This window comes from Rana temporaria, chromosome 3 (genome assembly GCF_905171775.1).
Source record: "Rana temporaria chromosome 3, aRanTem1.1, whole genome shotgun sequence".
NCBI classification, from domain to species: domain Eukaryota; kingdom Metazoa; phylum Chordata; class Amphibia; order Anura; family Ranidae; genus Rana; species Rana temporaria.
In genome coordinates, this window is record NC_053491.1 from 239,604,935 (window position 1) to 239,621,690 (window position 16,756).

The 16,756-nt window shown below is 43.0% G+C and overlaps 1 protein-coding gene across 1 annotated transcript in view; it reads right to left on the reverse strand.

Moving 5' to 3' along the window:
• Nucleotides 1-16,756, reverse strand: part of ARHGEF37 (Rho guanine nucleotide exchange factor 37) — a 148,132-nt gene that overhangs the window by 61,303 nt on the left and 70,073 nt on the right. The window contains exons 7-8 of the mRNA XM_040344513.1: nt 12,530-12,738; nt 3,430-3,560 (exon numbers count right to left, since the gene is read on the reverse strand). Of these exons, the coding sequence (XP_040200447.1) occupies nt 3,430-3,560; nt 12,530-12,738 (340 nt within the window). The remainder of the gene's footprint in view (nt 1-3,429; nt 3,561-12,529; nt 12,739-16,756) is intronic.

A 16,756-nucleotide genomic window follows, 5' to 3' on the forward strand; every position in this document is an offset into this window, starting at 1 on the left:
GTCCACCTCAATCCGATAGGCATTGATTTGTGGGCCTTGGGTCTGGAGGAAGGAGTACGTAGGGCCCTTTCGGTGTGGAGGTGCACGCATGGGTAAGGTTTTGCCCTTGCGTGCGGTGGCGGTGTTTGGGGTTTCTGGAGAGGGTAAAGGCAGGACGTTTGCTTGCAAACGGTTGTACCCATAGGTATATGGGGATACGGGTACCTTTCGGTCAACAAGGTTGACCAGGAAGGAGTTCATGTGTAGGTCACTGTGGACAGGTGTACTGCCTCCGAGTCTGGGGTTTGCGACTGAGGCCGAAGTTAAAAAACAGTTATTGTCCCAGTGGCCAGTTGAAGTTGTGGTCTTTAGACCACCAGATGGTTTAAAGTTGTGAAATACGTTGTTTATAGAAAATGGTTATTTATGTTAATATTAGTTTTGTTAAATAAAATCGACCGTAAGGCCAACTTTACTCCACACCGGTGTCAGTCGTTAATTTTGGTAAAGGGGGTAAAGTGGGTAGCAGGTAAAAGGTGGGTGGTCAGAATTCTAAGTCGGCCCTTAACATGTCAAGAGAGTCCCAGAGCCGGGAGTGCAGCGGTAGGAGGAGGGACGGCATGACAGGGGGGGGACCGCAAGATAGACAGTGGCTGTGGCCGTTTTAAGTAAGGAGGGTCCGTGTGGGGAATCAGTGCAGCGCTGCTTTAAGAGAGTGTAGCAGGCTGGGGGAGGAAGGAGGGGCTGGCTGGCTCTGTACTGTAGGGAGGAAGTGACGTAGCGTCACTCCTCCATCTTAACACAGCAGGAAAACGTCCCACCCACCCTCCCATGTGGTAGGCGGGTAGTAAGGGGAAGGCGGTGTTTGGGGTTTCTGGAGAGGGTAAAGGCAGGACGTTTGCTTGCAAACGGTTGTACCCATAGGTATATGGGGATACGGGTACCTTTCGGTCAACAAGGTTGACCAGGAAGGAGTTCATGTGTAGGTCACTGTGGACAGGTGTACTGCCTCCGAGTCTGGGGTTTGCGACTGAGGCCGAAGTTAAAAAACAGTTATTGTCCCAGTGGCCAGTTGAAGTTGTGGTCTTTAGACCACCAGATGGTTTAAAGTTGTGAAATACGTTGTTTATAGAAAATGGTTATTTATGTTAATATTAGTTTTGTTAAATAAAATCGGCCGTAAGGCCAACTTTACTCCACACCGGTGTCAGTCGTTAATTTTGGTAAAGGGGGTAAAGTGGGTAGCAGGTAAAAGGTGGGTGGTCAGAATTCTAAGTCGGCCCTTAACATGTCATGCTCCTAAGTGCTAAACATGTATCTTCACCATTCCTTCCAAGTTGTTGTACCCTCAGTTATAAAGAAATGGCACTAGTAGAGGGCAGATAAACAGAATGGTTTCATTTGCACAAGCTGAGCATGCATGGGTTTTGATGTGTGTATTACAGGAGATTGACAGATGCAATATTTGCTCCCTTTCTCTAATGCCCCATGCACACGAGACGCTATTACAAACGCCTCTAATCTCAGCTTTTCAAAGGCAAAAACCGGCATTTAAAACGCCCGTTTTTGCCGCAAATTGCGCGGCGTTTTGCTGCTATTTGCGGAGTTTTACCGCGATTTGCGGCTGTCAGCGTTTATCCCCAAAACACTGTAGACCCTCCCCAAGCTCAGAATCAAACTATTTGTGCCGTGTTTTGCTGCGTTTAGCGGCGTTTCGCCACGTTTAGCGGCGTTTTGCCGCGATTTGCGTCTAAAACGCAAAAGCTGAAAGCTTCTGAACCCAAAATTTGGGGTTTGGAAAAACGGCCCTGAACCCAACTGCTTTGAAACGCCAAAAAACGTGATCGTGTGCATGGACACATAGGATAACATTAAATGTGTTCAGGGGCAGTTGAAAAAAATGCCCAAATGCCTCTGAACTCGAGTTTAGCAGCGTCTCGTGTGCATGGGGCCTAATTCTAGAAATTTCTAGATTAGGAAATTGCAACCCAGACAAACCAGCACACACATTAAAGCATGGGTCTTCAAACTACGGCCCTCCAGTTGTTCAGGAACTACATTTCCCATCATGCCTGGTCATGTCTGTGAATGTCAGTGTGTTAGGCCCCGTACACAAGACCGAGTTTCTCGGCAGAATTCAGCCAGAAACTCGGTTCAGAGCTGAATTCTGCCGAGAAACCCGGCCGTGTGTACACTTTCGGCCGAGGAAGCCGACGAGGACCTCGGCGAGGAAATAGAGAACATGTTCTCTATTTCATCGTTGTTCAATGGCAAATTTCGGCTCGCCGAGATCCTCAGCGGCTTCACAAGGAACTCTAAGGGCAAAACGATGTGTTTTGCCCGTCGAGTTCCTCGGACGTGTGTACGGGGCCTTACAATGCCTCATGGGATGTGTAGTTCTACAATAGCTGTAGGGCCGTAGTTTGAGGATCCCTGCATTAAAGGCTTATAAACTGATATATGTGAGTTTTAATAATGTCTTTTTAAACAATGTAAAATCTTTTGCACTGTTTGCTATGCAAACAAGGCAAAGCAAACCTTCAGGCCTCGTACACACGACAGAGTTTCTCGGCCGAATTCGGCGAGAAACTCGGTCAGAGCCGGATTCTGCCGAGAAACTCTGTCGTCTGTACACTTTTGGCCCGATGGAGCCGCCGAGGAACTCGTCGAGAAAATAGAGAACATGTTCTCTATTTTCTCGTTGTTCTATGGGAGAAGGCGGCCCGCCGAGCTCCTCGGCGGCTTCATCCCTGAACTCGACGAGGAACTCGACGTGTTTGGCACGTCGAGTTCCTCGGCCGTGTGTACGAGGCCTCATAAATTCATCACCCGATGGATGAGACAATGTGAATCCAGCCTTACTGCCACTTTAAGAATTTCCTGTGAAGACTGGAAGTTCAGGGAAGCAGGGAAATTTTTTTTTTATTCAATGTGTTAGGTCTAATTCACACTTGTGCAGGTTGAAGTTTACATATTGCAGGTGCATTTTGTGTTTTTTAAGGCTGGATTCACACCTATGCATTTTTAGTGCTTTTTGCATTTTGAAGATTTGCACTACAGAACGTGTTCCATAGGAAACAATGTTAAACGGACTGTAGTGCAAATCTGCAAAATGCAAAAAGCACTAAAAATGCATAGGTGTGAATCCAGCCTTAATACACATCTTTAAACCATTGAAGTCTATGGAACTAAAAACCAGAAAAAAAAACCTGACTCTTTCCATAAAATGCACAGATGTGAACTACATCCATAGGAAACCATGTGAAATGGACTGTAGTGTGTTTCTGCAAAACTGAAAATGCAATAAAAAATGCATAGGTGTGAACCAGGCCTTAATGCATATTTTATTGACATATAACTATATTTTCTGTCTATAAATATAAGCACTGATGCTAAACACCCTGAAATTAGTTTTTATGGTGACAATACAGCACAGCCAAATTGACATACCTTGGGAGACATGCCTGCCTGTTGTCTTAAAAACGTGCTTAACCTGTTAGTCTTCTTACTGATAGTGTGGGTATTCAGCTTTGATAGTTTTTCCCTCAACGACCTCTGGTCTGACTGCAGATACTTGGTCGCTGTGCAAAAACAATACAAATATATATTTTTTAATGTAAATATATATATTTTTTTTTAATGCAACTTAAAACTTGTGATAAGCCTAAGCAATTTAAACTGAATACATGATGAACACAATGCATATGCAGAGGTAACCTGCTGTGAAAAAAAACACATGGCAAAAGGATCACTAGATCCAGAGGTATAAGCAGCTGAATTTTTATTTTTATTTTCAATTCTGACTTTTCCTAGATTATTCCTGGTTTGCTTCATCTCTTCCCATCTTCCGAGCTTCCCTGTTGGCCCTAAAATATGATGGATAGCATCACTGACCAATAAGGGGCTTGGGGAGTAGCTGAAGGCAAGGTTCAGATCAGCTTTTAATAAAACAAGAATATTCATAGACAACCTCAGCAGCCTACATTTCTGGAATAATTAATCATCTAGACATTTTTGCTTTCATTGAAGCTTGAAACGTGGTGCTTTAACATTAATCTGAATAATCCAGATTTACGATAGGTTAATTTTTAGGCTGCATTCACACCTGAGCGTCACATTTTTGCATGTATTTTATTACAGTGTTTTCAGTACTCAGGCCTTTTTTTTATTAGCCAATAGGGAGCAATATCATCTGTGACCTCACGTCTTGCTGTAGAATTCTTATTCTTCTGATACCTGATTTTGTTATCCTACCTACACCAACACTACTGACACTGATACCTATTTTAAGTTTATAAAAAACAAATTGGGATTAGGGGGTTAGGGTTCATCCCTAATTGTTGACCCCCAACCTTGACAATAGAAAAAATCCTGACAGGGACCTAAATAAAAACTTTGATATACCCATTTGTTCCTAATAGTCTTATTTTAAACACACTTATTTCATTTTTTTTACATTTTCCTCCTCTAGACTCCTCCATTTTGCCAGAAATTTGTATATAAAAGAGCTATCTGGTAATATCCTGTATAAAATTATGTAATTTTATATTGTACATAGCTTAAAAATAAGTATATAGCACATATAGTGCTGATATCTGCCTGATTTGAGCTTCAACAGAAGTTCCAAAACTTTTTTGAGCTATAGGCGCTTGAGCGATCAGGTGTGAACAAACCCCATAAAGAATAATAGATTTTTTATGTTGTTGGTTTGAGTGTTTTGTAGCTAGCTTTAAGCTACAAAATGCTCAGTTTAATGCAATGGTAAGGTTCCACAAGCAGCTAATAAAATAGAGCATCCAGTGAACATTGCTAACGCCTGCCACCTGTAAATGGTGTCCAGCTCAAAAGACCTAATTAAACAAGACATTTCTGTGCAGTGTGGAGTGTGTGACATCATTGCGCACGAGCCGTAGCATGGTTCCACGGCCATGCTTTGTTATATTGCGATTGTATTGCTTGATATATGTAATCGCATGTTTATCTTTTAATTAACCCCCTCAGCGGTATTCCCGAGTCTGGCTCGGGGTGGAATTTCCAAACCAAAAGCGGTAACCTCAAGCCAGACTCTGGATCGCATTGCAGTGTCCACAGGCAGGGAATTACTTACCTTGTCCCTGGATCCTGCGATGCCTCCCTGCTGTGTGATCGAGCGGTGTCTCCTGGCTCGATTCACACAGTGCCCATGTGCCGCCGAGCTCCGTTCCCTACGACGTTACGACGCACAGGGGCAGAGATCGGCGCCAAATTCAAAAAAGTAAATACACACAATACATACAGTATACTGTAATCTTTTAGATATAAATACACACCCCCTTTGTCCCTAGTGGTCTGCCCAGTGCCCTACATGCACTTTTGTATAATAAACACTGTTCTTTCTGCCTGGAAACTGGAGATTGTCCATAGCAACCAAAAAGTGTCCCTTTACATCAAAAGTGGTTTTAGACCAGCTAGAAAACAGCGATAATAAATTAGATTCACTTTCAGAATTGAGCGATAGCAATTTGTGGAGAAATTCATCATCAAATACTGAAAGTAATGACAGCGACAATTCTGCAACTGAGCAAATTTCAGTGATTTTGATTTGATTACATTATTGATAATTTTTTATTATAATTACATTATTATTTGTTATAATTATTTATTATATTATAATTTATGATTTTGTTTTTCAAACTTTATCATACCCGGGATGTCTACTAGACTCTTGTTTGGACAGATTTAAGTGAGTTATTCCTAAGAATTGCAGGCCTACAATATAAAACGCCAAATTTCCATGCAAAATAATTGTACCGCTTTCAGCACCTAAAATCTGAAATAATTTTACCGCCAGGGAGGTTAAAGGAGATACTTTTAGTGCTATTACATTATGTGGCTTATCCTTCTTATATGTTATATGCATGGCTACTGATTGCATGGTCATGGCATAAGATACCTGATATAGAGTACATTCCAGAAGTGGGGACACTGAAGCTATATCTTACTGAGAGGGTCATTCGGTTAACCAAATGCCCGATAGTGAGAGGGTTGGCTATACAGGAGATATGTTAATCGTTGTTTGATCGCTATACTTTAAAATCTCCCTTGTCTGGTAGGAGGTGAATAAATATAATTTTTGGAAGAGCATCTTATTGGCACTGGAGCACTTTATATACTTTTGGAGCACTGAGCACTTTGGAAGCACTTGGATATATCATGATTTAATATGAATTCAATAATCATCGACTTTATATAACCATTAGATCAAATATTTTGCACATTTATGAATTTTAGTAATGCACATGAATTTATGAAACATATTTGTACGTAATTTTTGTATATATAATATCTGGTTGCACTGGTTTGGTTATCAAATTTTTCATTGAAAAAGTTTTATTGAAATTTTTTAATGCAAAATATACATCCAAACAGCAAATATCCGTTTCAACAAAGTTGCATAATACTTTACAGAGAACAAAGGAAAGACTTGATGAAGGGAACAACATTTTGTAATACCGCATGGGTTAATAACTAAGAACAATCCCGTTCGATTGGGCTATATGTATCAATGGCATATATGTAACATTGCAATCGTTGCAATTTTTTATGTCACACAGTATTTGTGCAGCAGTTTTGCAAATGCAATTTTGGGGGGAAAAATACACTTTAACGAATTTTGAAAAAATGCATTAATTACCCCAATTTCTTTTGTATAATGTGAAAGATTATGTTACACTGAGTAAATAGATACCAAACATGTCATGTTTTAAAATTGTGCAATGGTGACAAACTACGGTACCTAAAAAACTCCATAGGCAATGCTTTAAATGTCTTTACAGGTTATCTGTTCAGCGTTACAGAGGCGGGCTAGAATTATTGCTCTCGCTGTAACATTCGTGGCAATACCTTACATGTGTAGTTTGAATACCGTTTAATTTGCGTACACGACCTACATATGTGTTAGGCCTCATTCACACTTGGCGGACTCCGTTCCTACGGAGATCAGTCCGCAGATCTCCGCTGAGCCGACGGATGACAAGCTCCTCTCAGCTCACTGAGCGGGGAGGGGCTTGTCGGGCACCGCTGTGTCCTATGGAGCGATCTGATGAAAACGGACAGCATGTCCGTTTTCATCAGATCTTACCCGATCCGATCCGCATGGACGGATGGGGACGTGGCCCCCATATGTCTGTTTTTATCGGATCGGGTTGGATGTCAGCGGACATGTCTCTGCTGACATCCGACGCTCCATAGGAATGCATGGAGCGGCCATTCAGGTCCGTGACAGACGGACCCGAACGGCCCGTAGTGTGAATGAGGCCTTACGCAAGAACGGAGGGATGGGGGCGCTTTAAAAAATTTGTATTATTATTATTTTACTATTTTTACACTGTCCCTTTAATTCTTTTTTTTTTTTTTGATCACTTTATTCCTATTGCAAGGAATGTAAACATCTCTTGTAATAGAAATAAGAATGACGGGTCCACTTTTTGACCCCAAATCTCTTCTTTACCTTTAAAGCAAAAGATAAAAAGGAAGTTTTGATCTTTAGTTTACATTTTATTTTTTTTCAGCCTGGACCGAAAATGACATCATGACGTCACTCCAGTCCTACAAGGCCATAGAGTCAATCAAAGAGTGTTAACTCTTTCATTGCTTGTGGAAGCAGCTGGTCACATTGTCGAATCATTCCTCAAGTGAACCGGCGGAAATGGGAAGCCAGAGAAAACCAGCGAAAGACACCCTTTCCGCCACTTCGGAAACCGTTCCAGCAGCTCAAAGCTGGCACCTGCTGAAAAAAATCAGTACTGGGGTTATGGCTGATCTCTCCAGCCATAATTCTGGTAAACCACTTGCAGACCAGAACTTATATATACGTATTGCGGTTCACCAAGTAGTTAAAGTCGCCCACACAAAAAAGCGAACGGAATTGCGAGTTCCTGCTACTCGAAGTTTAAATGGGGTCTCAACCAGAACAGTTAAAAAACATTCCGCCAAAAAGATAAAATAGATTAGTACTGTAGGCTAAAAACACTTGACCAGAAAAAATAAAAATGAAAGTGTTACTAAACAGGACCCTGCATTCACTATACAGTATCTGGTCCCTGACAGTACACAAAAATGCAATTATTTTAGTAAATATAAAAAGCTAAATACCTTTTCTCATCAGCAATATAGAACAGTCTTGGGACTTCTATCAGTGTCTGACCAAGCACTGGTTAAAGCTTGTAGGAGGAGTTTTCATTCTCCTCTGTCTGGACAGTGCTAATTGGCCCTGTGCTGATCACATGCAGCCTCCCAAAAAAAACAAAAACAAAAAAAAAACTCTCTAGCAGTAAACACCAAACTGAGCATGTGCAGAGTGCCTCCAAGGGGGTGGATTCAAGTAGATTTGTGCCCTCTTACGGAGGCGCAGCGTACCGTTTTTACGCTACGCCTCCGTAAATTACGTGCGCTACGCTTCATTCACGAAGCAGTAGCTCCGTAATTTGCGCGGGCGCTCCGTAAAAATGGCCAGCGTAAGCGCGCGTAATTTAAATGATCCCGTAGGGGGCGTGGATCATTTAAATTAGGCGCGTTCCCACGCCGAACGTAGTGCGCATGCTCCGTCGGGAAACTTTCCCGACGTGCATTGCGGTAAATGACGTCGCAAGGACGTCATTTGCTTCAACGTGAACGTAAATGGTGTCCAGCGCCATTCACGATTCACTTACGCAAACAACGTAATTTTTTAAAATCGCGACGCGGGAACGACGGGTATACGTAGCATTGGCTGCCCCTGCTAATAGCAAGGGCAGCCTTACGCAGAAACCGACGAACGCAAACGACGTAACATGCGTACGCAGGGCGCGCATACGGTTGTGAATCGGCGTGAGTATGCAATTTGCATACTCTACGCTGACCACTACGGGAACGCCACCTAGCGGCCTGCGTAAGAATGCAGCCTACGATATGACGGCATAAGAGCCTTATGCCAGTCATATCTTAGGCTGCAGTCGGCGTATCAAGCTTTCTGAATCAGGAGCAGTCAATACGCCGGCGCAACTAAGCAATTGCGCTGCGTATCTATGGATATGCAGACGCAATTGCTTACTGAATCTAGCCCATTATTATTTGGACAGTAAAAGAAGGGGAGGATCACGCAGCCTTTTTACACAATGCGGAGCATATACCCCGTAGGTTTCACAGTGAGTATAACAAGCATACTTTACTGCATATACAGGCTGATTTTACTTTTGTGGGTTCAGTAACACTTTAAGGGAGCCTTTCGCACTGTGTACAAAGTGTATGGAAATGCGTGTGCTTACCACTGATTGCGTAATGGAACAGCTTCTGCAGAAAGTGGACTATATAGGATTGATACAATGTTACAGAGACCAAACTATGTTGTTTGCCCTGTTCATCTGTGAAGGGTTGCAGTCTGGTAAACTTGTCAAACAATGAAATATTGTATCAATTCTGTGTAGCAGTTCATCCACTGAAGTATCCGATTCATAACACTGTCAGTGGTGGGAATATTTATACACTTTGTACACAGTGCAGAAGCATGCCTCATATTCTTTCCTCTTCTGGTAGAATGTTTTTAGCCTATATCTATAGGCTATTTTTCCTATTGATGGAATGTTTTTTAACTCTCCTTTTTTCCATTATGCTTGAATGTTAGCGAATCTTACATTCGCCCTACAAAGGACAACATATAAAAACTGGCATATCACACAGATTACAAACATTACTGTATGTATATTATATGTGACTTTTGTGCAAATGATGAGACATTTTTAGTTACCCCTTTTAATGATATTAGCACCATATAATGCCTCCTCACGTCTGTGAAATGCCCTCCAAAAAGCAATGCGCCATGGATTGCTCTTTAGAGGTCCCTCTCTGGGACCTTCCAACCTGTTTGAGACATATGATTTGAGTGCTTTATTGGGGTTGCCTTTTATTTGCAACCTCTACATGGACCTTTGTCCATTAAGGAGAAGGATCCTGTGACTGCAAGGAATTTTGTGGCTTCTTCCACTGGCCCCCCTCCGTCTCCCTACTTTTTAGTAGTATTTATAATTACACGCGTGGATATATTTCATTTTCATCCATTACCAAGTTACCATCCCTTGAATTGTTCTCTGTCTTTTGGAACCTCTGGAGATATGCTGGTGTCTGCACATACTGGGCCAGATTCACATAGAATCCGCTGTGGCGTAGCGTAAGCCATTTACACTACGCCGCCGCAACTTACTGGAGCAAGTGCCGTATTCTCAAAGCACTTGCTCCATAATTTGCCGCGGCGTAGTGTAAATGACCCGGCGTAAGGCCGCTTAATTCAAAGGGGGCGGCTTGTATTAAAATTAAGCGTGCCGATCGAACTGCGCATGCGCCGGCCGTAAAAATAGCCCAGTGCGCATGCTCCAACTCACGTCGGAAAACGTCAATGAAGCCGACGTGAGCGTCATTTCCACAAATCCCTATTCGCGAACGACTTAGGAAAACAACGTAAAAAATTCAAATTTCGTCGCGGGAACGACGGCCATACTTAACATTGGCTGCGCCTCATAGAAGCAGGGGTAACTATACGCCGGGAAAACCCTTACGTAAATGGCGTAAAGTGACTGCGTCGGGCCCGCGTACGTTCGTGAATTGGCGTATCTCTCTGATTTACATATTCTCGCCGTAAATCAGCGAGAACGCCCCCAGCGGCCATTTTAAAATTGCAGTTAAGATCCGACGATGTAACACAGTTACACCTGTCGGATCTTAGGCATATCTATGCGTAACTGATTCTATGAATCAGTCGCATAGATACGACCGACGCAACTCTGAGATACGATGGTGTATCAGGAGATACACCGTCGTATCTCTATGTGAATCTGGCCCACTGTATCTATACTGCAATCTACATATAAAATGTGTTCATTGCATTGTTTACCACTTCAATACCAGGCACTTACATCCCCTTCCTGCCCAGGCCAATTTTCAGCTTTCAGCGCTGTCGCTGTTTAAATGACAATTGCGTGGTCATGCTACACTGTACCCAAACTAATTTTTTTATCATTTTGTTCCCATAAATAGAGCTTTCTTTTGGTGGTATTTGATCACCTCAGTTTTTTTTTTGTTTTGTTTTTTTGCTAAACAAATAAAAAAAGACTGAAAATTTTGAAAAAATAAATGTGTTTCTTTTGTTAATAAGTAAGTGTTCCCCTTCACTGACGAACACTGATAAGTTGGCACCGATGAAGTGACAACAATGAGGTGGCACTGATGGGCACTGATGGGTGGTACTGATGTGCAGCATGGATGGGCATTGATAGGTGGCACTAATGGGCACTCATGGGTGGCACTGGTGGGCACTGAAAGGCTGCACTGATGGGTACTTATGGGTGGCACTGATAGGCGGCACTACTGGGCACTGATACACAGCACTGATGGGCACTGATAGATGGCACTGGCAGGCATTTGCTGATGGGCACTGATTGCCATCTGCCTGGGCACTGATTGCCATCTCCCTGGACCAGGGTGGCATACCTTTTGGGGTACCTTTGTGGGCATCCCTAATGATCCATCCTGGCGGCATCCCTGGTGGTCCTGGGCGGGCATCTCCGGGGGGGCTGCACTAATAAACATTTAGCACAGACCCCCCCCCATCAGGAGAGCTGCTGATCGGCTCTCCTCTACGCGTGAGTGAGGAAAAGCCGATAAACAGCTCTTCCTGTTTACATCATGATCAGCTGTGATTGACACAGCTGATCACATGGTAAAGAGCCTCTGTCGGAGGCTCTTTACCGAGATTGGTGTAGCCGTGTGTCACAATGACACGCCACACCACCGATCGCCTCGATGCGCACCCCCACATCCGTGCGTCGGCAGTTATCATTTGATTCCCAGTCAGGATAACTGAACCGCCGACCGCCCGTCATTCTGCTTTAGGCTGGGCGAAAAGTGGTTAAAAGAACCCCCTGATGAAGACTCAGTTGAAACACGTAGGGAGCCCACTTTTCCGGGTTCCAGTGCTTCTTTCATGAATGGAGATTCTTCTACTTTGTTCATTATCTGACCTGCACCTGTTTGTATGAATTTCTATCTGGATATTATTTTAAATTTTATATTCAATAACTATATGTGTATTTTATTATAATCTTTGTTTGTACTGGTGCTGCTACTAAAGTCCCACCCATAGTTCTAGTTTTGTATTTCTTTTTGGGATGTGGCACCATTACGATTAGGCAGTCTGGGCATTCTAAAAGACTTTCAAATGTGTATGCAGTTTTCTGCATGGAAAAAAAAACTGACGTGACATCATCATTTGTGTGAACAGGGCACATAACTGATGCGAAAGATAACTGATGTAAACTGATGCCAAACCGATGTCTCTGAAAGTGAAATCTGCGTGTTTTTTGCATCGGTTTTTGTGCACGTTTTTGTGAACAAGCCCTGAATCCTATTTTAATGCCATTCCAACTAAACAATGGAATAATGATGTATATTCATATTAAAGCTTCTGAAGTAGCTTCAAATATTAGAATATAAAGCAAAGTTGCGCTATTAAAATGGTTTCATGAATTCACACTTATCTCACCGATTTCTTTACGCCTCTTGTTTTCATTGATGCTGACATTTGCCTCATTCATGGTGTCAAGAGCTCTCTGAAGCATCTCTTGTGAATGTCGTTCTTGCGGTACATTTTTCAGGATGCTGCGCAATAAAAGGGGGTACCTGGTGATACGCTGTACGGGCTGTATCAGGTAGAAGGAAAGGTCTTTGAATTGTTTAACGCTATCCATGTCTCTGTCAAAGATAAGAGATACTAGTAATATTATTATTATATTATTAATTTACAATTATATAACCACAAGCAATAAGAGCCCGTTCACACAGGGGCGACACGACTCTGGCCGCGACTTTGCGAGGCGACCTGAGCGCGCACCACAGCGCGACTTGGGGCGACTTACAAGGCGACTTCAAGTCACCTCCAGGACAGGAGGCTTTCAGGTGGCCAATCAAACAACAATCAGCTCTGTGGGAGGGAGGGGTTTGCCTGAGAAAACAATTTTCTCTTCCTGCATTGTTGCTTCAGTTAAGACACGATCCGACTTTGGAGGCGACTTCCATTGAAATCAATAAATACAAGTCGCCTAGAAGTCGGATTGAAGTAGTACAGGAACCTTTTCTGAAGTCTGAAGTCGGAGCGACTTCAGTAGTGTACATTAAGACGGCTCCATTCACTTCCATTACTTTTCTCAACAGCGCGACTTGGGACGACTTCAAGTCGGATCCCAAGTCACCCCTGTGTGAACCGGCTCTTAGGGTTCAAACTTGTACAAAACAACCAGACTGACGGTTACTTATGTAAGGATTGATCTAGATAGCCCATATTCACATTGACATTGCCATACTCTAGAACAGCATTTCTCAACCTTTTTAATACAGACGAAAACCCTTGAAATATCTTTCTGGGCTCAGTAAACACCTGCTAAAAATTACTATAGCTACAACTCTTGATATTTTAGTATGATGGTCAGTTGGAAGAATGCTCCTGCACTTCTGGTCATTAGGAAGATGGTACCTTACAGATAGCTAAAAAAAATCTGTGGAGTCAGTGGGAACTTACCTGAGAGACAGAAATTGCTCATTGATCAAGGAACTCCTAGCAACCTCTGGAGGAACCCTAAAGCACTGTACACACGACCGGGATTCCCTGCGGTATAAAGTCCGCCAGGAATCCTGACGGGAAAACCGAACCTGCTCGGTAACTTTCCCCGTGTACACACGAGAGGTTTTCCCATTGGAAAAACTGCGGGGAGAGTTTTGGATGTGAATCCTGGTCGTGTGTATGCTCCCTCGCAGTGTTTACCCTATAGGAAAACTGCCGGGTTCTCTGTTTTTCCGCCGGGTTTACCGGCAGTTTTCCTGTCGGGAAAACTGCGAGGAAGCATACACACGGCCTATTTTCCCGGCAGGATAACCGGTCGTGTGTACGAGGCTTAGGCCCCGTACAGACGACCAAACATGTCTGCTGAAACTGGTCCAGTTTCAGCAGACATGTTCGGTCGCGTGTAGGCCCGAGCGTGCAGGATTCCAGCAAACATTTGCCCGCCGGGCCTTTTCCCAGCGGACAAATATTCCTGGACTTGTTTTAAAACAGTCCGCTGGAATCCTGCCCGCTCGGACATGTTCGGTCGTCTGTACAGACCTACCGTACATGTCCGAGCGCCCGCCATCCCTCGCATGCGTCGAATGACTTTGACGCATGCGTGGAAGCATTTAACTGGCAGGCACGCCCACGTCGCCGCATCATTGTCGCGGCGACACCGCGTCATCGACGCGGCGACACTCCGGACACGCCCCGCGTATTGTTTACGCGCGGCTTTCTGTACGATGGTTAGTACAGCCATCGTACAGAAAGCCCCGGGCAGACATGTACGGTGAAAACGGTCCGGCGGACCGGTTTCACCGTACATGTTTGCTGGTGTGTACACGGCCTTAAGGTGCTTGGTTGAGAAACCCTGCACTAGAATGATTAGATCTTTCTGATCTATCTCTTTAGCGACCAAGCGCTACTTCTATAATATGATGTTTGCACAGAACTAGCCCTAAATGGATACTGATAAAGTCATCATCCAACAGTAGTGAGCCATTAAATATCCAAGCAGAAAGTGAATATCTGAAATGGCATATCATGGTTGTATCAGAGGACTCAGATTCAAGTACTCCAGATTTAACCAAGTACTCCATCAACCAGAACATTGTGGTAGGGCACAAATGGGTGAGTCATGGGCAACTTAAAGATGAATTAAAGTGGAGTTCCACCCATTTTTTTATGTTTGTCTGTGCTACATGCCCTAATCTCATAGTGTTCTGTTCAGAATTGACAATTTTTATTTATTTTGTTGCTTGTAAATACCCTTATTGTGTAGTCCTTCATTACTTCCTCCTTATTAGCCTAGGCTATTAAGTCACAAGACTATTCGCAAGGGTTTCTGGGATAGGCATCATGTATCCCAGTAGTCCTTGCAAATAGCCTATTTGCATAGAGAAGGGGCGGCAACTTCCTCTGACACTCCCGTTGCTATGGAAACCTGACTGAAACCTATTACATCGCTTGTGCAGCACTAAGCATGTGCAAGATCTGCAAGGCTGAAATCCAGGAAGTCATACAGTCTGGCTTCATGATGCCCACACTTAAGATGGCCACGGTATATTTCTAGATTACAAACTAACTAAATGCTCTAACAACCTAACAAAACGGACCTTAGTTTACAGACTAACTTTACTAGACTACATTAAGCTTGTGTATTACAGGGGTATTTATATTTAAAAAGTGAAATTGTGGGTGGAACTCCCCTTTAAAGTGAATCACCACTGGTTTATTTTAATAAAGCAGTTTGAAACAGTGCTTACCAAACATTGTAACGTAAAGGTGTTCACAGAGTGACATCTGGATCGAGAGGCCAAGTGGCCAAGGATGGAGTATAATCAACAGTTGGAAAGTATACTGTTTGCAGGATGCTGCCTTCCGAGTGGCCGACGGGACAGCATAGGCATCTGTGAGAGATCATACACATGTGTGATTTTGTCTCTCATCTCTCATTCATCTACCAGTTTCAGGGATCGACAGTTCTTTTCATTAGTTTTCAAACTTGAATCTAACAAAAGCTTGTGTTGACCCATTGACCACAGGAAAGCCAGTTGTACAAACAGTCTGGGGGCAATTTACTAAAACCAGAGCGTGTAAGATCTGGTGCAGCTCTGCATAGAAACCAATCCGCTTCCAGGTTTTATTGTCAAAGCTTAAAGGGTCACTGTTGACTGTTTACAGGGTATAGAGACATAAAAGTTAACTGATTCCTTTTAAAAATGATTACAAATTGATAAAAATCAATCATATAATGTGCCTGCAGGTTAGTTTCACTTTTAATCTGGTTTCATGTTCTTGTGAACTAGAGAGACACACAGAACAAAAACAAACAAATCCAGGGCAGTGTTTTGTTTTTAAAATGAATCTGATTGGTTCTGTTAAGTTTTAGACACACAGTAATGACAGCTTAGACCACCGTGAAAAGCTCCCTGTATGATGGTTATAAGGAAACAGGCAACCAGGAAGTGTGGAGATCACAGCAGAATTACAGCCACTTCAAAGCAAAAACGAACAATAAGGACATGAAACCAGTACTGCAGTAAGGTAAAGGAAGCTATTTAGCTTAAAAAAAATTCCTTTAGTGATCCTTTAATTGAACAAGCTGAAGTTGAAAGCAGATTGGCTACCAAGCACAGCTGAAGATTCTGAGTGCTCCAGTTTGAGGCTGGGTTCACACCATTCCAAATTGGATGCAGGTTAACTGCATCCAATTCGCAATAGCAGGAGATTTTGACCAGATTTTGATCGGTTCACTTATCTTCACTGGAGCGTGCAAAATCTGGTGCAGCTCCTCAGAGAAATCAATCAGCTTCCAGGTTGTATTGTCAAAGTTTAATTGAACAAGCTGACTTTAGGAGCTGATTGGCTACCATGTACAGCTGCACCAGAATCAGAGTGCTCTAGTTTTTGTAAATCGCACCCAGTGTATCTTTTTGTATCTATTTGCATTTGCATCTGATTACCTGTCACAAAACATTCCTAATCTGATTGGCCTTTCAGCTCTATTTTAGTATACTTACAACTATTAATTATACGCTATCCTAGTCCTTTTAGCACCTCAACCAAAACATCACTCTATCTACACTCTTTGGGTTTGTTCACACTAGCGTTACCCTTTGGAAAGTGATCTGTGGTGGATCGCTTTTCAGAAGACATTTCACAGGCAGT